General features: G+C 37.3%; 1 protein-coding gene and 1 pseudogene across 1 annotated transcript; both read right to left on the minus strand.

The window, feature by feature from the left end:
• Nucleotides 1-679: 679 nt before the first annotated feature.
• Nucleotides 680-1,457, minus strand: LOC122147101 (histone acetyltransferase KAT7-like). The gene is made up of 3 exons (XM_042768235.1): nucleotides 1,307-1,457; nucleotides 1,091-1,180; nucleotides 680-921 (listed from the first exon to the last, which is right to left on the minus strand). Exons 1-3 carry the CDS (start codon nucleotides 1,454-1,456, stop codon nucleotides 823-825), a joined length of 339 nt encoding a protein of 112 aa, XP_042624169.1. The 5' UTR covers nucleotide 1,457; the 3' UTR covers nucleotides 680-822.
• A 4,365-nt stretch (nucleotides 1,458-5,822) lies between these two features.
• On the minus strand, nucleotides 5,823-27,261 carry LOC109071155 (annotated as a pseudogene).
• Between the last annotated feature and the right edge of the window lie 284 nt (nucleotides 27,262-27,545).

The following is a 27,545-nucleotide window of genomic DNA, read 5'->3' on the forward strand; positions in this document are numbered from 1 at the left end:
TCACATAATTGGGCCCTTAGACTGGCACTCAAAAACATGCTAGCCGATGCCTAGTTACATATTCAAACAGAAAACGCAAAGATCAAAACAGATGTCTAAATTAATTGGGCCTTGCTTCCCTAGTTTACAGCAGCATCCACTAGTGTGTAGTCAGCTGCTACAGCTACACCAACAGTTTGGTTGACGCTGTAAAATTACAAAGTAAATGAAAGAAAAGGCGACAGGCTAAAACATTGATTTTCCATGTGATGCTCATCAATAACACTGCGGAACAAGCCACTGAAATAAACTGAATTAGAATGGGTTTATGGACAAACTTCCCTTGAGTTTGTGTGCTATGTTTTGTTGTCCCTTCAAGGTTGCTGTGGAAAGAATAAGTTCATCCCCCACTTTACTGAGACAGACTTAGCAGCAGCAAACAATATTTTTTTCTATATAAACATCTTGACGGACATGTTGACAGTGTGTCACGTATGACACAGAAAATTAAAGTTGTTTGCGTCTCATACCTTTCATTTTTCCTGTTCCTCTGCCTACGTCTCATTTTCTTTAAAACGCATTTTGTGTGAATAGCTGATTAGGACTAGTGATATGATTGGGCCAAAAATTATTATTTGTGCTGGCTAATGAAATGAAGCTTATGGCTGAAAACAGCCAAAAATTGGCTAATGGGAAGCTGGCCTGAAATGCAAATGTATTGACAGAAAGAGCTTATATTTTTTGAGCATTTCAGACCAGATCATGTAATTCACAACATGTAGCCTCAAGCACCTCATTACCTTTGAGAAATATCCCACGAGGTGACAGCCTGTGTTATCAGCTTCAGTCATAGACATAAACCAGGAAAGGCTCCACATCATAGTACAGTGTTTTATGGTCCAGAAACAGCTTGGCCAGCAAACAAAGATTCTGGCAGTAGATCTGTTGGGGGGGGATGTATAAAATTCATGTTTATCAAACAAACCCATCAAGAGCCTAGAAGTTCATATAAGAGCAGAAATAGTCAATGCAACAAATCAACAAACACATCCAGAACTCTTTACATTCAAACAGCCACAACCAATGCATTACATTAACACCCATTGCCCACCTTGTTCTTTTTCCCATCAACCTCAAACACGGAGATGGCTCCTTTTCTGTAGACTTCATCACCAGGAGGGTGTTTCCACACACATTTGGCCTGCACAGATCACATATGACAACATGTCAAATTTAACCTCCATATAGATTCAGCCAGTACTACCATTTGACTAAATGTTTAGACATGCAACCATAACAGAGATTATTAGAAAGTTTGATTTCATACCATGTGTCTGCGCAGAATGGTCTGACTCTTCATATACTTGAGGCAGAACTCACAGATGTACAGACGCCCCAGACGTGCGTATTCCTCAGGGTAGGGAGACTGGTACCAAGTGTCTAGCTCATAACGGCCAAACAGGATGGTCTTGATCATGTTACTGGCCCTCTGTGATCTGGACCCTGCAAACGCAGTTTCTCCTACAAACAACAAAAACCTCAGACATCACATTTCTACATAAAGCTAAATTAGCTGAAATAAACACCACAAGAACATGGGACACACAGTAAACTGCACTAAGTAATATGTGGTAAACGCATTAATAATCGTGATTAGTCTTTTCACCTCACTAACTCATAAGCACTATATATTATAGAAAATAAGGATCTCTAGCACAAGAGTTGAAACCTTTATTTAGTTCACAAAAATTGAGCACTATATCAGTTGGCTACCAGCAGGAGAAGCGAAACATATAAATCTGGTGCCCCCCCTCCAAAAATAAATAATAAAAACGGGGCTTATTGCTGAACCCTGTGGACTCCAGGATAGGAAACTTGTTAAATGTGTAAACCCACCTTTCGGTATGATCTTAATATAACCATGTAGACAAAGATCCAAGACTATGCAGTTGGAAAGAGCATAAATTTAGACATCATAGTTTGTGCTCGACAGTGTTCAGTTCTGTTGATAATTATTGAGCCAGTCTAGACAATGATGAATTGCTTGACTCTAAAACAAAAGTGTCTTCTCTGAGAGGCGCTGGGCCTAGGATATAAGGTTCATAAACCCATCCTTTCAACAGATCACGTATACTAAGTGGTTTAAACAAAGTTACAGTATACAATGTTATTCTGAATATATGAATACATACTGAACAATTAATAGAAGTGAGTTTAGTCAAACAGAGGGATTCGTTTGCCCCAACCCTGTCTGTGACAGTCTCAAATGCCTAAGTCAATCGGACTCGGCTCTGAACACAAAGATTGTAATGTCAGAAATGTAATTAATTTACAGGTAATATCCTCTGATACTAGATATATATGTTCAACAAAAGGAAAATGAGGCCAAAATATTCCCCTAATGGCATTTCCAAACATATGGGCTTACGTATAATCGAGTTTGATGTACTGCTTGCGTCAGAAGTACTCAGCCGAATTCATTTTGTTTGTGCTACATTATATCCATAACAATCTTCCTAGGAGGGCCTTACTAAGGGATTTAAATAACAGAATAAAAAATAAAACACTGTTTCATGAATCTTTTGCCTCTTCATGACGTAGTGAGGGGGCGATTAATCAAGACCTGGGAACTACAAACACAGGAGTCATTGAATCAGCAAGTCAAGTGGTGGTTATTATTTTGCATAATGCATATGTGAATTGATTGATCGGCCAAGAGAGGATGGTGTGGCGAGGGTGGTTTTTGGGTCTGAGAGTAGGGAGGGGGTGGTGCGTATAACTATAAAGCAGCCGCCACCATGTAAAAACAAGGAAAAGATCTGTGATTTCAGAAGGACTCTGCTGGCTGATAGATATGTACTGACGGGGAAAAAAAATCTGCTAGCTGAGGAAAGATTTTTCTTTTGATCTTTTAAGCTAATTTTAGTATTTTTGCCTAACGTTAATCATTTTATTTACACCCACTTTTGTTCCTGTATGGAGATTGGAAACTCTCAGCGTTAATGCTCAGCACCATACTCGCTCTTGTCTGTAGTGTTCAAGGATTGTCGTTCACTCTCAACAGATGACCAGGGATTCAGGATAACTGGGAGGTGAGTGATGGTTATTTGATGTATATTAAGGAATCATAAGGGTTATGATTAATAAAATAATGTGTTTTATCCACTACACATATTGGTACTTGATTTTTTTTTTTTTTTTTTATTCCAGTGTAAAAAACCAAAAATATACAATGCATATTCCCCATCCATCAAAATGCTTTGGTTGTTAACAGGATGAAACAGTGGAGGCGACACAGCCAGCCATAGTGGCCCCAGTCTACTCAAAACTGCTCGAATCTCAAGCCGTTCTATGGACTCAATGGGGAAAACGCTCCAGTAGATTTAGCTTTGGTTTGTTTGCAGTCTAGGGTATTCTAAAACACACTACAAGAATTCACATTCTGTTTAAGTTTTTAGGTATTATTGTTGCACGTAGTACAATACTTACACCAATAAAAAAAAAGAAAAAAAAAAAAAAATGGTGACTAATTTAGAATAGTGTAAAAAGTCTTAATGATGTTGAAAATAAGGCAGAACATGTGTCAAAATATTTAAACTATTAGTGCGCTACATTTCAGTTGTTCTTGCAGAATTCACTTTTTATTACTCACCAAAATTATTTTTTAAACAATTGTTAAAGAGGTATATTTACGATAATAGATAATAATAAACAGTTTGGACCGGTTGTAGTAGACTGATTTATTTTCCCACCTTTTAGAAGTTTTCAGCTGTGAAATGGAACGACGGAGCAGAAGGCAGTAAAGTCACCAAAATTAAATATTTCATAGATTACAATATATTTTTATATATAATAATCAATTTATAAAATTACTATCACAGTGGTTTCTGCAGGTTTTATGAGGTCAATTAAAGACTTAAGACTTTTTTAAAGAAAATTTAAAGAATAAATCAAAAGGGAAACACCATAGTTCTTAGTGGAACGTCTAAAGAGCACACACTGAGTTGTATTAGCAAGCTTGTTCGAAACATATAACCCCCACTGTATTTTAATAACTATTTTTGTCTGGTTTTCAGCGCAAATGTCTAGATTCTTAAATAAATATTCATACAACAATGAATAGATTCATAGTTCGTTGAAGCATCTAAACTCAAGCCATTCTCAGAAGGACTCCATGGCAGGTTTCACAAAAGGGGGGGTGTTTACTTTAAACTGAGCTAGTTAAATTAATATATTTAAGCAACCTTTTTACCAAAAAATGCTTTAGAACAAGAAACATTTAAGGTGTGCATTGACACAGAACAATGACACAGACATATTTTACGATAATGTCAGAGCAAGGTATTCCAGCGGAGAAGCTCAAACATGCATTTAGTCTGGGGACTAGCTTAAGCCTAGTCGGTGATGAAAACCGGGGGATATCTGTCATTTTCATGATCTGATTTAAGGATGTCCTTAGGGAAACCCAGACAAACTATTGAGGAAGATATTTTTTGTTTTTTTTTTGCCGTGTATGCAACATCTGAAATGCAAGCCTATGAATTTGAGATGTTCCCGCTCCTATTTGAGACCGTTCTAAAGCCTTCAAATGTGGACGGGACTTTTAAGACCAGAAGAAAAAAAATGTAATCCCAACAGGACTGATTTTGTGGAATGTCTAAAGTCTTGATTTAAAGACATTGTATTAAAAACGCACTATTCTCAAAGGGCTAAGGGGGACAGTTTGTTTGTGGGTGGGACTCATGGGCAAGAGATCTTCAGGAGGTATGGCTTTCCCATGCTCGTACTCTACACCACGTAGTAAATGTTTTCACACCGTCTCTCCTTAACAGGTGTTGGTAATTATTTGCCAAAGAAAATAAAAACGCATGTGTTTTACACAGCACTGCTCGGTTCTACAAGGTGAAAAAATGATTTTAATATTAATTTGCAGGTGATTTCAGACGAACATTCCAGAGTCTAGCAAACACAGCAATGGACAAATCTGGAGATTTGAACAAACAACAAACAGGGAGACTCTGAAGAAGAACTGTATTTATGCAAAAAAAAAGATGAAATGAACCCAAGCAGTTTGTGAAATAATGTTGTTTTTCACACAGCAGCAACTGCGAGAGGAATGGACACAGACTGCAGTGTATTACTGATGACATTATTCAGCCTCTATTACAGACTCCACGGTACTATTCGTGAATCACTATATCATTATTCTTGACTCTTAACTGGCACCAACATTATATTTCAAAGAACATCAGTTGGGAGTATTTGTAAGCACGTAAATGTCTTGCTTCGGTATCACAATGTGATGTAGATAAAAGAAAAGTATCCAAACAGGAGTTTTTTTTCCCCTCCCCAGTGCTGATTTAAAATAAAAAATCATTGTCACAAATAGCTTTCAAACAAAGAATATCAAGAAAATAAACGGTGAAGTGGGTGTACTTAACGCATATCTAAAACGTTTTTGCAAGCGGCGCCACCCCCCCCCCCCCCACACTTTTTTTACTACATTCTACCTGATTGAGAAACCATTTTTATGCTTTGGTGTGAAACAAAAAAATGTAACTGTAAAAATTACAATGCTGGGGCAATAGACACTACGTTGGCCCAAAGAAAAAGATAGTGAATGAATAAAAACTAAAATAGGCACCTGTAGAAACACAACAAGAGAGAGATTCACAGAGTTACAAGTGGCCATAAAGAGACCAAAAATGACACAAACAGCTGAAAACCATTGCAAAAGACATGGTTGATGGAGTCATAAAAAAGAGAATAATGGCAGTACGGATTTAGACATGTAAGTCCATTAGGTTCCGTTGGGAGGGGTCCATTTCCAGAGAGCTCGGGGTCTATGGTTCTAGTGTAATGTTGCCCCTGTTGGTCTCTTTGGCCTTCCACTCGTCACTCGGGTCCTGTACCATTCAGAAACAAAGAAGAGCCAGAGTAAGAATAATATAAAGCAAACATTTCAACTTTCAAAAAACATCCTGCGAACACAGTTGGCAGAGATTGCACTTTTACAATGTATGCCCATAATACCATGGCCAATACTCATATAGAGACAGTGCCCAGGGTCATACACATCAGACAGGTAAAAAATTAGGTACACCACCACTAAACTAATCCATAAACATACAACCACCTGACCACACAACACACACACACACAACAACCACACACTCCGTCCATTTTAAAATGCAGTTGAGGCAAAATCGGATAAGAAGAAGCGAAATAAAATAGATAATCACACGACAGACATTCTGTGACATGTCATTTTTCTATTGTGCTGGTCATAGGTTTCAACTTAAGTCTTTTAGTCTTTCGGGCCCCGGGTGCAAAAAACAAGTTTTTAAATTTGACTCTTTATACTGGGGGTAAAATGTACATACGGTCGTGGTAATCGTAAGTTACCTTTTCTTGTCCATGTTAGGTATCTAGATGCTGTTACACCAGTGAAAGGGGTCAGAAAATCGATAGTTTCACGGGTCAAATTGGTCGATGCAGGGGAGAACAATACGTGTACGTGGTGTGATCATAAAGCTTGGCTCAATAGTTCCTGGTTATTGGGTTGACGGAATAGTGCTATTATTCATTGTAGAGTCCTATTTGCATGCAATGGATTTCATACACAAAGAGACATCAACGTAATGTAATTCTATTAAAACAACTTTATTAAAATAAAATTGCATTTTTACTTTTAAAAATGTAAGGAAAAATTAATTAACTTGCGCTTACTCCATTTAGATCATAATCAGTTGACAAAACTACAGCCCTATAATTAAGAAAATATTCATCAAATATATTCTTTATTTTACAGGGCTCTAAAACCTCTGTGCTTTAATTAAAAGAAAGAATTTTCCTGATACCTGTCGCTCAGGACCAGAGGCTGCCCTTTCCAGTCTTGAGCACTGAAGTGGACTGCAGAGATGACAAGTCCACAGGATTCAACTGCCGGATCTTGACTGATCTCGAACAGACGGGAAAAAAAAGGGTGCTGTGAAGGCCCGCACGAGGGAGCCATGAGACGGTCGCAAGTTCAAATCGAAGCTAGAAGGAACCTGCCTTCTAGACCTCACTAAGCGACGCTCCCTGGTAGGTCCGGACTCAGGGGACGCCCAGTTAACTACCTTGATCCCCTGATGGCAGCATACTTCTCTTTGCACTTAGAAGTTGCACATGTACCGCCCCGCACGGAAGCAGCACTTATTCCAGTAGCTCCGATAACTGATGAGGCCCAAGATCTGAGAGAGGGCGTTCTGGGGAACCCACCTCTCTTCAACCCTTTTGACAGCAGGAACCTAGAACCATGACAAACAAAGACTGTGAGCAAGTGTGAGGACTAACCGCCTCAGAGTAGTGGATAACGACCATCACAACTGCAAACCGTTATCTGAAAGAATCCAATATTAAGGGAACGGTTACAGTTTTTAACTTGCAAATGGTTGTATGCAAGTACTGATGCATAGAGGCTCATGCTATCCATGTTGCTGAAAAACAACAGATGCGTACGGCAGACTGCAGATAAAACTGGATGTCACAGAAATTTTACATTTTAAGTGCAAATATATGGTGTGGCCATACTTGTTTGCCAAAAAAAATTTAAGGTTACATTTTATTTGATTGCTTTAAATGTAACAATGTTTTAAGCGTCTTAATTGATTAGCACTGTTTTGTAAACATTTGTTTCAAATATCTAAATCAGAAAAAAAAAAAAAAACTTTGAAAAGGCCATTATAATGTAACAATTTTAGAACTACAAGAAATGTGAATACAAATTACTAAATATTATGATTTCCTGTTTTTTTTTTTTTGGACCTGATTAGACATGCTTTGTGATATTAAAAATATATTGAAAGCGATTGTAAAGAAATATGTAAAATAAAATATGGGGGAAAACTAAAATTCATATAGGGCGTTACAGACAAATTTGTCAATACTTTTAATAAATGGGTCCTTACACTGTATCAGTTTCATGATTCAATTAAGTGGGCAGCTTTGATTCCATCTGGATCTATCAGATCAACTGAATCTGCAAACCTCTACAAGATAACACAGGTACTTCACTGAATCACAATGAGCATCTTTGCCGTAGCCCTGCCTCTGTATTGTGGCATAGTCAGGAGTACAGGAAACATTGTGATCGGAATAGTTCGTCCTGTACATAAAGGACGAATCAGTTAGTCAGTTGTGCATTTACAGGACACTCTTTGTCTGACTTAACAGACACCCAGGCAACAGTTCTCAAAAGTGTTACATAAAAAGTAGCATTATATTTGCATGTTCTGAGGTCGTGAGCTTATCAGAAACCTCAATAGGGTGAAGCTCTTCAGGTCTGGGTAGATCCACCCACCAAAACACTTAAGACTGGTGTAAGAGTATTATTATTTTTTAATCACATTAATTTGGCCCTTTAGCTGGCCACCTCCATGCTAGCCGATCCTTATTTACATATTCAGAAAAGAAACGGCAAAGATCAAAACGATGTCTAAAATTAAGTGTCATTGCTTCCCTAGTTAAAGCGCATCCACTTAGTTAGTCAAATAGCTGCTACAGCTACCAACAGTTTTTGTTTGACGGTCTGTTTACAATTAACAAATTAAGAAGAAAGGAGGCGACAGGCTAAAACATTTATTTTCCAGGTGATGCTCATACAAAAATAACATGTACTGCGGGAACAAGCATGAAAAACTGTAATAGACTGATAGTTTTGACTAGACAGTCACCTGTAGATTTGGTGCTATGGGTTTGTTTTGTCCCTTAAAGGTGTTTGCTGTGGAAAGAATAAGTTATCCCCCACTTCCTGCGACAGACTTTAGCAGAGCAAACAATATCGTTTGTTCTAGAAAAACATGCTTGACGGGACAGTGTGACAGTGGTCACTATGACACAGCAAAATTTAACAAGAGAAGTTGTTTTGCGTCTGCATAACCTTTCATTATTCCATGTTCCTCTGCCTACCGTCTCATTTTTTAAAAGCATGGTCAGGAATAGCTTGATTAGGACTCGTGCTCAGGATTGGGGCAAATAAATTTCAGTATTTGTGCTGGCTAATGAAATGAAGCTATGGTGAAAAACAGCCAACAAAAATTGGCTAATGGGAGCTGAGCCGTGAACATGCAAATGTAGATGGACAGAAAGAGCTTATATTTTTGAGCATTTCATGACCAGTAATGTAAGTAACAAACATGTCAGCCTCAAGCACATCATACATTTGAGGAAATATTCCCAGAGAGGTGACCCCAGCAATGTGTTATCACTTCAGTCATGACATAAACCAGGAAAGGCCCACATCATTATGTAACAGTGTTTATGGTCCAGAAACCAGCTTGGCCCAGCAAACAAAGATTCTGGCAGTAGATCGTTGGGGAGGGATGTATAAATTCAGTTATCCAAACCAAACCCATCAGAGCTAGAAGTTCATATAGAGCCAGAAATAGTCAATTGCAACAACATCAAACAATACAAATCCAGAACTATAGTTTACTTCCAAACAGCCAAAACCAATGCATTAACATTAAACACCCATTTGCCCACTGTTCTTTTTCCCATTCAACACTCAAACACGGAGAGGTCTTTCGTAGATTCATCACCAGCAGGGTGTTTCCAAACACATTTGGCCGCACAGATCAATAGACAACAAACATTGCAAATTTAACCTCCATATAGATTCAGCCAGTACTACCATTTGACTAAAGTGTTAGACATGCAACAATAACAGAGAGTATTTTTTAGGAAAGTTTGATTTTCAACCATGTGTTCTGCGCCAGGATGGTCTGACTCTTTCATATACTGGAGGGCCGAACTCACAGCTGTTACAGTACGCCCTAGACGGGAGGATTCCAGGGTAGGAGAATGGTACCAAGTGTCTAGCTCATAACGGCCCAAACAGGATGGTCTTGATATGTTCCTGCACTCTTGTGATTGACCCTGCAAAAGCAGTTTCTCCCCAAAAACAACAAAAAAACCTCAGGACATCACATTATACATAAAGTAAATAAGCTGAATAACACACAAGATACTTCTGACTGGACGGTTAAACCCAAAATCTAGTAAAGTAATTTAATACACGTAAGTATACCATCATGTGGTATTTTTATGAATACAAAAAAAATTTCTATAATTACATAACCAATCGTAGTGTCATAATTTAAATAATTAAATTATGACAGGTCAAATGCTGTTTTCTTTATTTATATTGATGGAATTGAACCAAGAAGTGAGATTTTAGTTGAGACTGCAGTGGGGCTGCACTGCTTTGGTCAGAGTGTGTAAACTGAGAGGCCTGTCTGTTATCCAGATCCTCTGCTGCCCAGGGCCCCTGAGCTTTTCCTGAGAGCTCCAGATCATAATCACTGGTGATGTTCTCCAGCAGCGTGTGGCACGCGTGGTACCGTTTATGTGGCTGTCTGTGGCTCCTGAACAGTCATAAAAGAACAGATGTAGATTGATCACAAGACAAACATCATAATACCACCCAACCCAACCACTAAAATAAATGGCACGTATAATTCATAAAAAAGACAAATAAACCATTTTTACCAAGAGTAAAATGTGGTTGCCTACAATATACATCACTGCAGGACACTATAACTTATATATATAAAAAAACATTAATCAGGGATGGAAACTCACCAAGTATTTTAAAAACTTTTTGTGAGCCTCCTTATTATTTTTAACTTTACAGGCGTGCAATACGTTCAATTTTAAAGATACTTTCATTCACAAAGATGACATGAAAAAAAAAAACGTATCCCTGGGGGAAACCAACGACTTTTAAGATGTAAAGAATTACCATTATAGAATTACCTCCTAACCAGTAGATGGCAGCAGAGGATCACACATTAGCTCAGGTGCTTTTCCACTCACTATTTTTTTTTTTTTTTATAATGTCGTGCTTCAAATTAAAAAAAAGCAAAATAAGCTAGAATGGTTAACTATTCAAATACTTTAATTACAAATTAAGTTTATTGATGTACAATAATTACATGCAGTGAATATTTTGAATCTTTTTAGGATTTAATTTAAATCTACACATTTTTAAAACATTTGCCGTAAAAAGGGGACACACTCTAAAAGAGTGATGTAAGTTTTATCTGTAAATACTCAAAATCCGGATATAATCAAGACTACCATGGTATGCTTTTTTTTTTCAAATAATGGGACAGATCTGCGAGGTGTGTAGGCTCTGTGAACCTGTGAAAACAAAAATGAGTTCTAACCAGAAGCTGATTCGACTACCCCGAGAAGCCGAGCGATCACCACACCTTTCACACCTCTGATGGCCATGCTTTCAAAAGGATTCTCTGAACCACTGTAAACAACATTATAAATAGAATATTTTGGTATTGGATCAACTTCGAAAACCAGAGCGGCCTTTTACAAAAAAACACACAGGTCATTTGAAAGGGAGTTGCCCTGCGGAATGGGTTCAGAATTAAGTTGGTACTGGTACTGTAGAAAGACTCCCCCTCCCAACCCCGAAAACAATTTTACCAAACTCCTCAGATCTACATGAATCCCGAAATGGCGAATGTTGCCGAAAGGTGAACAGTTTAGAAGTCCTTGCAATTTATAAACAATTTTAATACATCACTGAAAGGATGATGTTACCATGTACTTCTCTTTTGGTCTTTGTCGAGTCCAGAATCCCTCCTCTGTCCTCATCTCCATGACTATTTCTTTATATCGGAACTTGTCTGGGAGCTTGGTGCCTGGGAAAGAGCCAATGCAAATTAATAATTGCTGCATCCCACTTACACAAAAAGGTACATTGGGTCTCATCCAGATAAAGCTACTTCATGATAGCCTCATCCGTCATCACCTCACTGTGGATCCCACAGAATTTAGGGCTTTGCAAAACAATCACAACCTATCGTAGAAAATAGAATGGCACCATGCTGCTGACGTTAGGCCTTCACGGCAAGGTCTTTTAGTACAAAGCATGCATGCATTTAAGAGGCATTAACAACGTGTTTGATGTTTGTTTAGTGTTGATGCGAAAATCTGCTGGCGAGCACTACTGATGTCGAAAGTTAGCGTGTCTGTTCGCCTCGTTTCTGCCCCTGGGACTGCGCTTCTTCCTCTTGTTTCCTCACGCTCGATGGCTTTCACCTGAATCAGGACAACAAGCACCACCAAGATAAAACAAACCAGAGAAAAGTGCTAAACAATACGGAAAAGAATAAACCCCACAATGGCCCATGTTTAATAATCATTGTATTTTAGTGGTTGAACAAAATGATGTTTTTAACTGTCGAAGCTCTTTCCATGCAAGAAAAATATACAAAATAAAAAAGAAGAGTCACATAAAAGCAGACCAAGCAAATTATACTTAAACGGCTTTCTACCCCCGCCTACCCCCCTCTTTGCATATTGTGAGAGAGTTCCGTATTGGTATAGATCATCTCGGATGGGCCATTTCGCTGAATGGCGAAATGTTCGCTCATGTTTCGTGTTTAAATGTTCTGTATACAAAAAGAAATCAGGAACGTTTCCTAGATTGTAGCTTTAACCTGACAACATCATCCACTCAAATTTAAATGTTTTTAAAAAACTGTGAATTGTTCTTTTCATAAGCTCTTGTAAACCAATTCGCTGGATTTTCTATTCCGTCGCGCCACACTGTCACGCCCCGTGGACTACCATTTGGTAAATTATTGTAGAGTTCATTCCTGGAGAATGATCAGCGTGTGGGGTAGACAGTTGTCTCATTGGAATCCGTTGCTTTAGCTCCGTGACGTCCATGTTTCCTCGCTTCTGCCCCCCCCCTCCGCGGAAGGTGCCGTTTTGCGCCACTCGATGTGTGTGATGGATCCACCTGCCGGGAGTCTTTTGGTTCTTTAGGTCACGCTCTCATCCCGTGGGAATGCATTGGGGCTGGATATGTCGATTTCTGATTCGGATGCGGGGGCATTGCATGTGGGTGTTCCTGGGGGAGGATCGTCTCCTCAGCTCTGCTGCTAGTTTCACATCTGCGTGGGGCATCTTAGAACAGAAATAACATCTGCAAAACATGTAAAGGTGTCAAAAAAGAAAAGTGCATACACTCTAACCAAAACTGTAACGCCTTCATGAGAATACAGGAAGAAAAAGACAACACAGTCATGTCTTATGTTCAGTATGTGTGAGTTGTATGCATATTATCTCTCTATCTATCTATCTATCTCTATATATCTATCTATATATTATGTGACGTGTGTGTGTGAATCTGGATCATTTGTATATAATTTCTTTTTGAAGCAGGCTACCTTATTCAGCCGCCAAACTTTCGTGAATAAACTAACTGGAAAAAAATCTCTGATTGTTTGCTGATAGACAGTTCTTGCTGAGCAACACACACCCAGGTATGGTCCATTTATTGTATTTTTTTGAGTAACTTTTTCTTTATTTATATATTTTTGTCTGCAAATATATCTATGTGACTGTGTATCTATAGCCTCCCCCATATTCGTTCTAGTTTACAGCCCATCTATATTTATCATTTGAGGACTACAGATCGCAGTTGATTTATTTCTCATATTTATTTTTGTCTGCCCTTTATACTTGCTGATTCTCCGTGGCTGTCCCCCGCATACCAATTATATTTATTTTTATCTGCGGGCCGAGGCCGCAATGGTATGAGTTTCTGAAAAATGCCCTACCCCATTCCATGGCCCCACCCACACCTTCATCTCTCTATATTACAAGCCCCATAACGACGAATCTTGTGAAGTAAATCCCCGGAAGTAAATAACAATATTGGAACTTTCTTTTCTGCATTACTTAAGTTAATAACCCTCGTGAGACCCCACATTGACACAAAAAATCATTTGACACCACCCACGGCGAACCCGCTCCTAGCTCCTTATGGTAGACACCCCCACTCTCTCCTAGTATGAATTTCGCGACACACACATGTCCTATTCTCTTTAACCATATTAGTGTAAACATATGTTTCCTCTTTCTGATATCACCTGTCATTCCTTCTAACACATATGTCCTATCCACAGAGTATCAAAATCAACACTTTCTGGACGCGTTTTGGGACAACTGGCATGTTTTTGACGACGAAAAATCATATTACTAAAGCCCTCCCACCCAACCTTCCACCCCCTGACTAACCCCTGTCAATCGCCCCGCCACCGCTTAGACCCGCCTTCTAAGGACGCGCGCACCCCTCCTGCAACGTTTGAGGTGCCTGTGAGTGTATACCTCACACCCCGCTCTTGAATTGCACTGTCTTCCCGACTTGAATCAACTCGAAATCAGCCACGATTACGCTCGAGCTTCGACTGCACCTCGGCCCGCCTACCTTCTGCCACTGCTGGATCCGTGGTGCGCAGCCCAGCCCGGTCCCCCCCCCCCGCCTTGTGTATGAGGCACGCCAATAGAACGGTGTGGTTCACATGTTAGTGCAGAGCACTCGTCCAGGCCTATCCCTATATGATCTCCAGATTCATTCAGACATCAGCAGTTCCCAATCTGAACTACTGCCTGCTGTTCTCTGCAAACAGCCATATCACCATGCACAGGTAAACAAGTCAGACTAAATATAACAACTAAAGATGCCGACAACATAAATGCAGTCAAAAACATACAGAACATAAAAAGCAAACAGAAATATTTCACTATTATACAGTCTGAAGTGTTTTTTATACATCCCCACCTAACGATTATCACCTCTTCAGCCTGACTCTTCCCAAGCCTACAACCAGTCTCCCTGCCGACCGCTAACGTACAGCATTCCACTATCGTAGTAAGTACACAGCAACCAAACAGTCCGCTAAATTCACCCCATCTCACCACTGCTGATTTTCGACACGTCCCTGCAGTGTACCAAATGTTCGCTGGGAAACATTGTACTGTTGATACAATATGTATACACTCATAAATGTAACTAAACCAGCTAAGTTCGCAGGTTAGCGCGCCGCTGAGGCGGCTGTACACCAATCCTCGCATTTCTCTCACCTGTATCCGCGATGCTCTCCTCGATGAATCCAACCGCTGTTCTTTCACAAATAGTTGTCACAACCCGACAACGAGCTTCGTTCTCCTGTCCTGCACGAAAGCTTCAGCAGTGTGTGTTCAGAGTGTGTGTGTGTTTCCGGTTCGCACGATGTTCACTCTCGCGACTCGCGCCACACGAACCACACGGAGGAAGTGGACGGGGAGAATGAAAAATGGCATGCACGGCGTCGAGTACAGACGTTTAGAATGACTTTTGGGTTAATAACATCCTTATTTTGGATTTTATGAACATTGCACAAATATGAAACCTACGTTTTGTTAAATTTCACAATGATTTTTTTTCTTATACTACAACAACCCTTAAGATGATGTGAAATAAAAATGGATTCAAACTTTTTTTTTATTTTGCAATATAATATAATAATATAATAAAAAAAAGTTTTTTATACAGCGATCCTACTGTTCTATACAAATGTTGTTGTACAAAAACGTTTTAAATTATATGTTATGCAAAAATGTGTTTTTAATAGGGCTGTCAATGATTAATCACGATTAATCACATCCAAAAAAAAAGGTTTTGTTTACATATATTGTATGTGTACGGGGTTATTTATATGTATATATAAATACACACACATAAATTATATTTTAGAAAATATTTACATTATATACATTTATATATTTATATTCTTATATTTTATATTATATAAATATATTTAATATATAAACATAACATATTCTTCTTAAATATACATGCATGGTGTTATTCTAATACATATACATAACACAGTATCCCACACATATATTATGTAAACAAAACTTTTATTTTGGATGTGATTATCGTGATAATCATTGACGCCCTAGTTTTTAATATTTCAAACGCATTTTTTGTGTTAATTATTATACTATCTCGATATATATTAATTATATTAATATATATATAATATATATATTATACATTATTTCTCATGTTTACATGAATGTTCTTTTCTGTTCTCATGAAATAAATACTTTATTTAATGTTTAAACATTATAACAAGATGCAACTTTGAAATGCATTTGAATTTGGTTGAAAAATAACAAATAGTAATATAACGTGGCACAAACTCTACAGATGGCGCTGCAGGCATATTATATATTTGCAGCGAGGCCATTTTTAATGACATGAAACGGTTTCAGTAACATCAGCTTTTTTTGTTTCTTTTCTGTTTTGAGGTCATCACATAAAACCCTTTTTCTTCTTATAGAGTGACTGAAGGAGCACCACTGCCCATGATGAGCCTTTACAGTATTCTAAATGTTTATGAGCAGTAATGCTCATTTTGGGCCCCAATAAATTTGCAATAAACCTTTGCCATTGTGAGCTAGACTTATGTATTTTGGGGTTGTAATATTAATCTCATGTACATGTATTTAACTGTCTTTTATAGCCTTTGATTTTATTTTCTTCCTTGCAAAACAAATGTGACCCTGGAGCACAAAAGCAGTCTTAAGTCAGTATATTTGTAAAAATACATTGTATGGGTCAAAATTATAGATTTTTCTTTTATGCCAAAAATCATTAGGATATTAAGTAAAGATCATGTTCCATGAAGATATTTTGTAATGTCCTACTGTAAATATATCAAAACTTAATTTAAATTAATTTAACCCTTTAAATTAAATTAACTTAATTTTTGATAGTAATATGTATGGCTAAGAACTTTATAGGCGATTTCTCAATATTTAGATTTTTGTGTTGACCCACCTTCACGATTCCAGATTTCTGTCAACCATAGTTGTATCTTAGCCCAATATTTTTCCTTTCATAACAAACGTCATAAATCAATGGAAAGCTCTCTCTTGTCATGCTCGACCAGATTTCGTTGATTAATCTCCATTTAGAACTACAAGTTTGAGAACTTAAGCGATTCGGTTTTCGTGGTCAGGGTCACACTTCATCACTTGCCTTTGTCAAGAATCAAATTTAGATGTGTAGTTATTTTTCTATTTGGGATTTTAAAAATGCCACTAAGGAAATTGTGGTATGTATTTTCATATGCTTTATAGTGTTGTTGTTCTCTACATTAAAGAGTTTTAAAATCTGATGCACTTTTTTTTTCTAATGTGTGTTTGTTTATTTAAGGTTCATAAAGTGTTTTAACAAAGAAGTAACTGGACCTGCAAGTCACATTTAAAATTGTTTTTAATACAAAATTATTAAATGTTATATTTATCAAATTGTTAATGTCATTATTTTGTAAAAAAAAAAAAAAAAAAAAAAAAAAAAAGTCAAAAAATGCCAAAATGATTTTTATTTTTAGAGAATTTACTAATTTACTCAGTACATCAATTAATGTCTTGTGAAGTGAAAAGCTGCCTGTTTCTAAGAAACCAATCATGAAGGCATTTTGCAGTATCTTTAAGACATCACTTCTGGCTAAAATACCAGTCTATAATCCATAAAAACCTCTAGTGAAAAAGTCCATCCCCTGTTTGTTCTCTCACATTAACATCAACATATTTGTTTAGCCCTGTTTGGACTTAACAATTCTTGATTCATGAGGCCCCATCACTCCCGAAGGTGCACTCCTCTCCTCAGCACTCCAATGAGATGATTTTTTTTTTTGTTGTTTTACTAGATCGAAAGCAAATCATATTATGGAAACGCAGCCTATGTCTGGATAGCCGTCCTGTAGTCCCACATCGTATGATATATCACCAGTCCTGGCCCCCCCCTACATAGAGCACACACCCCACCCCTTAGTACTTATGTCAGCTCTAAGTCGGCCCTGTGGAAATTTTTAATCGGGCTGTTTGAAATCCTTTTTGATTTTCGCATCATTTCCCAACACCCCATCCCATGTTGTGTCCACCTAACCTTTAAGATGTTGTGATCATCGCCTTTTTATCCACTCTGTCGGCAGTCTTCCAACCACCCTCATGACCACACAGACACCTCAGGTTTTCTCGCCTCTTCAGCTCTTCCCCGCCCATGCCGCACGTCCCCTGTCCATTGATTAGCATCCCCTAGACTTTTGCGAAACATTCTTGAGTAAAAATCGCAATTCTTTGACATGGGTATCTATACGATGAGTATGTAGTTTGTATCTCGACCCTAGTGAGGTGTCGTAGCACAAATTATTTTACTTGTTTTTCCCCCTCCATGACCATCCACCTCACGTCTCACTATACTCTGATACGCCCTCGGGTGTATTCCCGGAATGCCATCGAGAATCTCACCCCATCCCTGGGCGTGCCTCGTTTCAGGCCGAAATATTCTTGGTAGTTGACCCGCCCGCCGAGGGACCACAACCAAAGCCCCCCTCACCATCCGCACGATCTCCCCATCTAACAGGAGGGACGCGGCATAGCTCCCAAAGTTCGTGAGGTTTCCCGCATAACGTTGTCTGCGATGGTGCCACAAGACAAAACCACAACCGATCACCCAGAGCCCACAGATTCACAATTAGTGAAGTGGCTTACGGAGACAAAGAGCTAGAGCAGTGAGAACATTCCCATTTCCACCATCAAGGCCAATATTTAAGAATTTCCAACCAACAGAGAAATGTTATAAATCTGCGTGGAAGGCGGGCGTATGTCTATATCGTCCTACTGCACAGTGGGAAGGAGCGTTTGAGTAGCTGAAGACTCTCCAAGGGACCACAACTGGAGGAATTGCAGAAAATAGTCTTCGGGGGCCAGAAAACCTAACAAAAATATTACTTGTCAAACAGCACACGAAATCCACATATTTGTTTTGGGAGTGGTTGTCAAGAAAAAGTCTCCTAGCTCATCCAAAAACAAGCTCCAGCATTCATTTATCAGACACAACTGGAACTTCAAATAGGGAATAATGGTCTGTGGTAAGATGAAACTAACAAATGAGCTTTTTTTAGCATTCAAACACTCAAGATGGGTTTGTTGTAAACAGGGATAAAAAGTTTACCCCATGTGTACAATGGGAAAATACTGCTGTATTTTTTGATGGTTGGGAGACCTATATTCTCTGCTGGAGGTCCTGGACATCTTGTTATAGACACATGCATCATGGATTCTATTATAAATACCACAGACTTCTTTTATATGGGCCACTTGTTTGCGATCTTCAACCGTACAAATAATCCAAAACACCAAACTCTCAAAAACAACCAAAAAGGGTCACTGAGCTAACCAACACAAGCTTCTGCTATAGCCATTCCAGGTCCTCTGACCTGAACTCCTACAGAAAATGAGTGTGGTGAGCTGAAGAGAGAGAAGCACCACTACTGACCCGCCTAGCGAGCAGGCTGAATCTAAAAAAGGGGTCTGTGAGTGCTTCTGTATGAAGGACCGATCTCTGATCTCTTGGTAAAGGTGTTCTCTAACCTCATCAGGCATTCTCGGAGCACATGTAGAGGCTGCTAAGCCTTGTGAATATGGCGGTTTCAAAAAGTATTGATAAAAAGGGTGCCGTTAAATTTATTGGCCAATGTGTATTAGAGAAAAAGCAATTTATTTCATAAATGATATTGCCACCCCATTTAAATTCTTATTATCAATGAAAGGTTAGGATTTTTGAGAATTTTTTTTTTTTTTTTTTTTTTTTTTTTTTTTTTTTTTTTACTAAAAGATCAAAAGAATTGATTCATATTTACCAAGGTGGCCACTATTTTTTATTATGACTGAATATTTATTTATTTATTTATTTATGTTTATCAGCTGTTTTGACTCATTCACAGCTGACACTCATTCCCTGGCAGAGGATCCATTAAGTGAGACAAGTGATGGAATGCTAACTTTCTCCAATTCTGTTCCCACAACGAAACAAACTCATTTACATCTGGGAGGCCTGAGGGTCATTTTGTTTGTGTTGTGGGGTCATGTTTGGGCGGCCTTAAGCTAAGCTAATAATACACTCACAACAGGCAATTTATGCTTTAAATGATCACTGTATTAGTTTTATACATGACAAATGGGCAGTGGGATTAGAGGCCCCTTTTTCTCCACTGACCAGCTGTCCATCCTGCATGCGCAGCAGGGTCTGTGAGCATAAGCGTTCACTGCTGTGCAGCCATGGACGGCACGTGCTCAACTCGTTTTATGCAAGCAGGATTATGCATAGCTTCTTTAACTCACGTCCAGCTGGAAAAAGGTGGCCCCCTTGGCTTGCTGTGTGTGTGTGTGTGTGTGTGTGTGTGTGGGTGTGTGTATCGATATAAGCTTTTTGCCATTTATTTACAGATCATTCATGCAATGGAGTGGGGGAAAAAAGCTCCAAGGCTAAGTCGTAACTTATACCTATATTTAAATTGACTCTTGGTATCATGTATGCAGAAGTCCATTGGCCACATCTTGTTGATCAGTCGCATTACAAAAAGAAGAGAGACCAACTCTCGACTCTAGCCTGCAGTGATAAAAAATGATAAGGAGGGAATGATTGCTGAGGTGGAAACAAAAACATCATATGATTACAGTACAAGGGTGTTGTGAGTTTCTTGCAGCAATTTTTTAAAAATTCTGTTTCATCATTTACCTAAATTCAGTCATTCCAAAACCTGAAGACTTTTTCTTTCTGGATACAAATAGGTATGTGGAACGAAATATGGGTTGTGCTTTTACATAAATTCACCTTGACAGTGATGCAACGAATGGGGACTGAAGCTTTTAGGACACAAGCCAAACATCAATGAATTATGAAAGCAGCGAATCCTCTTGTGCACTATTATTCTAAAAAATACCAAATGGGACACATTATGATGTTTAAATGTTGTTTAAGAAGTTGCTCACGAAGGCTGCATTTATGTGATCAAAAACTTTGGTAAAAATGTCATATGATGGGCAATAGTTTTAAAGTTTGAATATACGTATGTTCTATACTCTCATTACCATATTTGAACCACCCAATATAATTCTCCTGTGATGCAAAAGCTGCCTGTCAACATCATTACTCCAGTCTTCATTGTCACATGATACTTTTCAGAAATCCTTCTAATATGCTTTGATTGCTGCTTAAAAGTTTTGGCTGCTTAATATTTTGTGGAAATGTTATTTGATCTAAAAATCATGGGGGCAGTATGCTTTAACAATATGTACTGTAATTATGAAATTGCATATAAAATGTACTGATGTCCTACATAAGTAGGTCAGAAAATAACTTTAAATTTGAACTAATTGCATTTAAAATGAATTTAAACTATAATACATATTCATTGAATTGTAAATAACATGAAAACATTATTTAGTTCCTACTTAAGCATATTCCTGTTTTTATTAGTACTGTATGCTAATGTGTACTTCTTTTTCACAAGTGTGCATGGAAGTACATCTCACCATCTGATAGAAGAAATAAAAGTTTTACAGGTTTAGGATGATATGAGGGTGCAAAAAATAATGCATGTTAACTATATGTGTTAACCACTCTTTTTTTTTTTCTTTCTTTTTTTTATCCAGCCAATGGCCAAATAGCAGCTGGTGCATTGTTTGGGACAGAACAGCGGCTGTGTAGCACACGTCCAACCTGTAACCTTCAGTAAGGGTGAAAAAACATTGATAAGGATGTTTGTGCAGTCTGTGATGTAACGGGCTGGACAGATTCTCCAGGCCACACGCGCATAAACAAAATGTTCTGAACTTTGGCCTACTACGCCCGTCACAAACCCTTGCAGAAGAACAAAATTTAAACATGTATAAGAGGTTAGAGAAAAGTAGGCAATGCAAGTTAATATTTAAAAGCAGATCTCAGAAGGGAAAATTAATCATTGTGAATTTTTTCAGAAAAAAAAAAAGTTTGTTCATATTTTTTTTCATTATTATGAACAAACATTTTAAACAAACTAAACAATGCAAAGAAAAACTTTTGTGTTCTAAAAAAATTTAATACATTTTTAAAACCCACTTTTTCAATACAATGCATTCAATACTTTTCATACACTGAAAAAAAATGGTGTAGAACTTTACTTTTAAACACTTTCACTCAGAAATTACTATTAAATTTCACAATTAAACTAAAGAAACTACAAGTAACACATTAAATTAAACATTACATTTTTTAACGGCTGAAATACTATTTTCTTATAAAATGTATATAATGTATACATATTTTTTTTTTATTATTTACAAATGTAATATATATATATATATATTTTTACAGTGCACTAATGTAAGAAGCCTCTGCATCTGCACTCACTGGAACAGAGGCTTCAGTGATAAGCTTGAAAAGTATAAGTGAACCAGAAACAGACACCACTGTAAACATGATTTCATTATGCAACATCGTGTGCAGTTAAAATAGTCAGTAAGTAAATCTGAAAGATATGCATGCATTCATTCAGACTGGTAGCGGGATAGCAGGATAACGGATTTTGAAAAAAAAAAATAATAATAATAATTATATACTAGAGACAATATTCCATAATTAAAGTCATAAAAAGGACACCAAGAGATATTCTACATTATGACTGCGTATACGCACTTATAATCTTAATATATGATAGTAATAACAATAGAGTTTGAAACAGATATTGGAAAAATGAAAATATCTCCATTGTAAGAAAAAAATATACAATCTACTGTGAAAAGAATTTTTGCTGTTTGTTCATCTAAACCCAGTTTTTGGTAGGGTAGTAATGTGTAGCTCCAAATATTACACTGAATGAATGGTGCTATACATCTTACTCAGAGATTGCGAGCTGCATGATCCCTCTAACAACTGCCATATGAACAATGTACAGATCCCAGCCTTATGCACAGTAGCATGACTGATGGACCTTTGAACGGAAGATGTGAATGAAAGTTAGTCAGTGAATGGACCAGCCGCCCTTTAAAACCATTTCACAGATAACAAATGATACAGTGAGAGGAGCCGTAATAACCTGAGGGACTTGTCAACAACAAGCTCAAGTAATCTGGGAAAAGATCTGTTAAGAGGCTGATTACAGCCATATAAATTCATCATAGTCATCACAGGCAGGATGATTTCCATTAAAAGGAATGCAATTCTTTCAAAATGGAATTATTAGAGCAGTTTTCCACTTAATTTTTTTATTATTTCTATAAAGTTATTTTAACACACTCTTAGCGAGCTACAGATCACAACAGTGTGATTAGAACTTTCAGTGCATTCAGTCATCAACTGCTTTGGCTGCCGCGGAGCATAGATCGGCGGACGCGCACTGAGCGTCCGTTCACAAATATTCAGTGTTTTTCAATCATATAACGCTTTTTAGGTGTTCAGAACATTTAAATACACAAGTACTAAGCAAAACTCATACAGTTACAAATTTGTAAATACACACTGATATATCTATGGAAGCTGGCAATATAATCTGACAAACATGTTTTATTGATATTCATATACAGATTTTTTTTTCTCATAATCTTTTATTAATATTGAAATTATTTTTCACAAAACTGCTACACTGCTTATTACTATTTGAAAATCATTTGTCTGCAGAAATGATTGTCAAAGTCAATTAGATGACTACCAGAAAAATACTGTGTAGGAAAAGCACAACGTTGAGGTTATGAAAGTCATGTGGTCGCGAAACTCCCAAAAATTAAATTTTTTATGAATTAAAAAATAAAAAAAAAAAACACTCATACACAATTAATTTTTAACAGTCATTACAGTCATTATAAACATAAAAAAAAAAACCTTAAAAAGGTACCTTTTTTCTTGAACCAATATGAAATACAAAGTACATTTCAAAATAACTACATTTCTAAAAGATCCCCTCTCTCTCTTTAAATGTATATATGGTCAGAGGGCAGCTCAAAACTTTTTAAATGAAGTTTTGAAGCCACCCATCCTGTACATGCCATCTGAGGTATTTTATAAAAAGCGGCCGCGGTAAAAGTGTTTGTACTAAAAGCCACTGCATTTAACTTGGAATTAATCAGCACTACATGTCCTTGTTCATGCTTGCTTTTTGATGAAATATCAACATATGACTCCAGGAATGAGGTGCAGTGGGAAGCACAAAGACCACAGCGCTTAGTGCAGAATGATAGAGGTAGAATAAAGTAACTTGTGGCTTGCTTGAGAAAATGTCATCTTGTCTAGGAGCTGCAGCAGCACCAATGACACACCAATGCATCCCTGTCCTGATAGAGCGGCTGCTGTGTTTCCGGCCTGCTGTTTCATTGTAGCCCTGACAGGTGAGAGTCCAAGCCCCAGACCAAAAAAGTGTGCCCATGTTCCTCCAGCAGGCTGGCGAAGGGGGTGCTGTCAAAAAGGACCCAGTCTGGATTGATGCACCATTTTCTGGGCAACTTGCCAATGTCCACATGTAGATCCACACCCACAGCTTTCAGAAGCAAATAAAAAACCCACCGCAAAAAATGGCAGACACCACAGTCACGGAGATGTACTTCTTCAGACTAAGGCGCTGTAGATCCACTGCACTCTGGAAAATATTTCTGCTACTAATTATACCTGGAAATAAAGACCATCTATTGGGAAAACACTGATTGCACTATATAAAGTGGAAATAGTTATGCTCATTTTTTAAAAATCATTCTTTTTCAAAATTGCAAAATAGACGAAAAAACTATATATATATATATATATATATATATATATACTATATATATATCTATATATATATATATATATATATATACTATATATATATATAAACTTACTAATTATAGTATCTCAACAATACTAAAAATATCAATGATTCTGGTTGTAAAATGTCATGTAGTGTTTTACTCCCCAAAAATATATTAATTCATGATACTTTTATATAAAAAAAATACATATCTTTTATTTACTCTACATTAAAACATGTATTATAACCATTTTTTTTTTAAATAATAATTGAGATGTGTACACTCACATGTATTAGAGGTGTAACATTTTATTTTTTTACCTAATGGTTACACTACATGACATTTTGACATTAGAAAAGTTTTGCTTGAAAATGGTATACAAGTTTTTTCTAAACCAACATGAATATAAAAAGTACATTTCTAAAAATTGACTTTAATCAATTTTCCCTTTATTGCATGTTGAACACTCTCATGCATCACTGCCCCACATATGAAAAAAAGAAGATACCTACCTGAAATAACTCCACTGATAACTTGGTGTGGGAAATGGGCTGCCAGATAGACTCTAGACATGCACACCAGTAACTCCACAAACCCAGAAGCATCCAGAGCATCAGCTGCAAAAATCTGAAAGCAGACGTTATATTAAGAGTGGTTTTCTTTAGATGATCAAGCACAGATGTCTCAGACTCACCTATATTAGCCAACCGGAGGTGGTTTTTCTTTCAGCGACAATGGAAAAGCACTGCTGTAACCATACACTATTACCAACACCCGCAGAACCCATGGCCGTGAACCCGACGGGGCTCCCTAAACGAGGCGAAGAACCCAGACACACATTGGTGAAATTTGACGCAGTGGCGCAACATTTAAACAAACATAACAGTAAGATAACAGATTAGAAAATATCAAATCAAGAGATTGTGGGTTTCTATTTTATTTTTAAAAGCAAATGTTTGTTGTATGAGAATTTTGTTTGCATCAGAGAGCCTAAACTGGTCTGCTGGTTTCTCAGGCTGGTTTTAGAGGACACTTGTCAGGCTGGGAGACCAGATAAATCCCAACTGGAACAAGATAAGACCAAGCCAAACCAGCTTAGGCAAAATACCAGCAGCCATTTAGATAAAATATCAGTTCCAGGACATGTCATTTTATGGGCCTTTTTTTAATGATACAAGGGTACTTTTCAGGTCAAGAATGTAGCTGGATACTTTCGCCATACATGTGTAATATTGAAGTAAGTAAATACCTATAACTTCATTCATAAGGCGGCCCTTAGCACTGGAACAACCGATAAAACCAGCGACAGATCCCATTTCACATGAAAGATTAGAACAGCTACCTTGCTTAAATTGCATAAATACTGCATTTTGGAGCGAGAACAGGTTTTGATTGGAGATTCACTTACAACATAATGCATGTAATAAGAACGGGGATGTAATGTTCAATCGAGCATACCATGGTTTATTTGTGAAGTAAACTCCCAAAGGTTAGGGCTTTTTTTTTACTGACCAGAATGAAATGATGATTTTTAGTTGAAACAATTTTATTATGTGAGATTTTAAAAAGGAGTCTGTAGAGTAAAAAGCCTTTATACAGAACCATTTGACCACAAAAGGCTGTGACAGACCCATCAAAATCAAGTATTTCAGATAGTTGTGCAATAAATAGTTTAATATACCTGGTCCAGTTTCACATGTGATGGAGAATTGCTGCAGTTCAGGACGTTTTATAGGGCCATAAAACCTAGTCTCATGCACCCACCAGTACGGCCTCTCACCAAATAGCACCCTATGAATATATCATAAAATAATATTGAAATGCATCATTAAAAATCATTTAAATCATTCGTTTAATTGTAGAGGAAAGAAAAACATGCATCATAATAATTCATTTAAATTAAATAATATATAATAATAAATGTAAAAAACATATACTCCAATATATGTTGTTTTGTCACTTTGAAATATTATTTTTTTTAGTGTAATACATTGTAGTGCATTATCAGATATATTATAAATTCAATGATCAAGTTTATTCATATTAATTTTAAACATTAATATTACAATTATTTTTCATTAAGTAAATATTATTTAATTCATTATAAATCATTAAACTGTTCTATGTTTTCCTTGTGCTGCAATATTTAATTTATAATAATATATCGATAGTTCTGGTATTTATTAACTGTAAAAAAAAAAAAAGTCAATCCTACGTCAAGCATTTTTTAGCTCTGATTCTTTTTTTTCTTAATAATCCAAATATGTGAACTACAATACACTGGGCGTCATATTGATAATACATTAAATGATCAATTGTCAAAAATGAGTTATTTCTATTAAGATTAGTTAGTACATCAAATATTAAATAATTGTTTCCTATTAATTATTTGTGCTGCAGTATTTCATTTTATAATATTTCTGATAATAGCACCAATTTATTAAACTGTAAAATTAGTTTTTAAGATGGTAAATAAAACCAACATTCCTGCAGATGCGTTTTACAAAAGAAAATATGATTTTTCTACTTGAAAATTTTGTTTTAAGGGATTCACAATACACAAACCGATGAGCATCTCAACCACTTCCTTAGCGAGGTTTAGCCAGTCCTCCAACCACAGCCCACCCAGAGAAGGTTTACCGCCGATGTCCTCTGCGCGGAGATGAAACCAAATGGGGAAAAAAAACACAAAGAAAGGTGGTGTGGAGAGCTGCCACAAGGACCCCCCCGGCAAAAAAAAACCCCCCTGAAACAGAGTCTCATAGTCAGGTACTCCGTCTGCTGGAAATGGACAGCTATGTTCACTCCCCAGCTGTGGATCAGGTCCATCTCTGCAGTCTGAGATCGGGACTGCCACGTAACCCTGGATAAAGTGTTCCGAGACATAAACATACACAGGCACACAGGAATGGGGATCAAACTGCAGATATGAAGGCAGCCTGCCGGAGGCTTCGTCCAGCAGTTTCTTTTTCTAGTTGGACTTTATTCAAGGCTAGATGGATTGGTTTTTTTTGTTTGCATGTTGACTGGAGGACTCAGAGGCCCTGGGTTCAGGACCTTTCACCTGTGATGGCGTGATGGGACATATACTGATAAAATGCAGTGGACAGGCT

The sequence above is a fragment of the Cyprinus carpio genome, chromosome A12 (genome assembly GCF_018340385.1).
Source record: "Cyprinus carpio isolate SPL01 chromosome A12, ASM1834038v1, whole genome shotgun sequence".
NCBI lineage: Eukaryota > Metazoa > Chordata > Actinopteri > Cypriniformes > Cyprinidae > Cyprinus > Cyprinus carpio.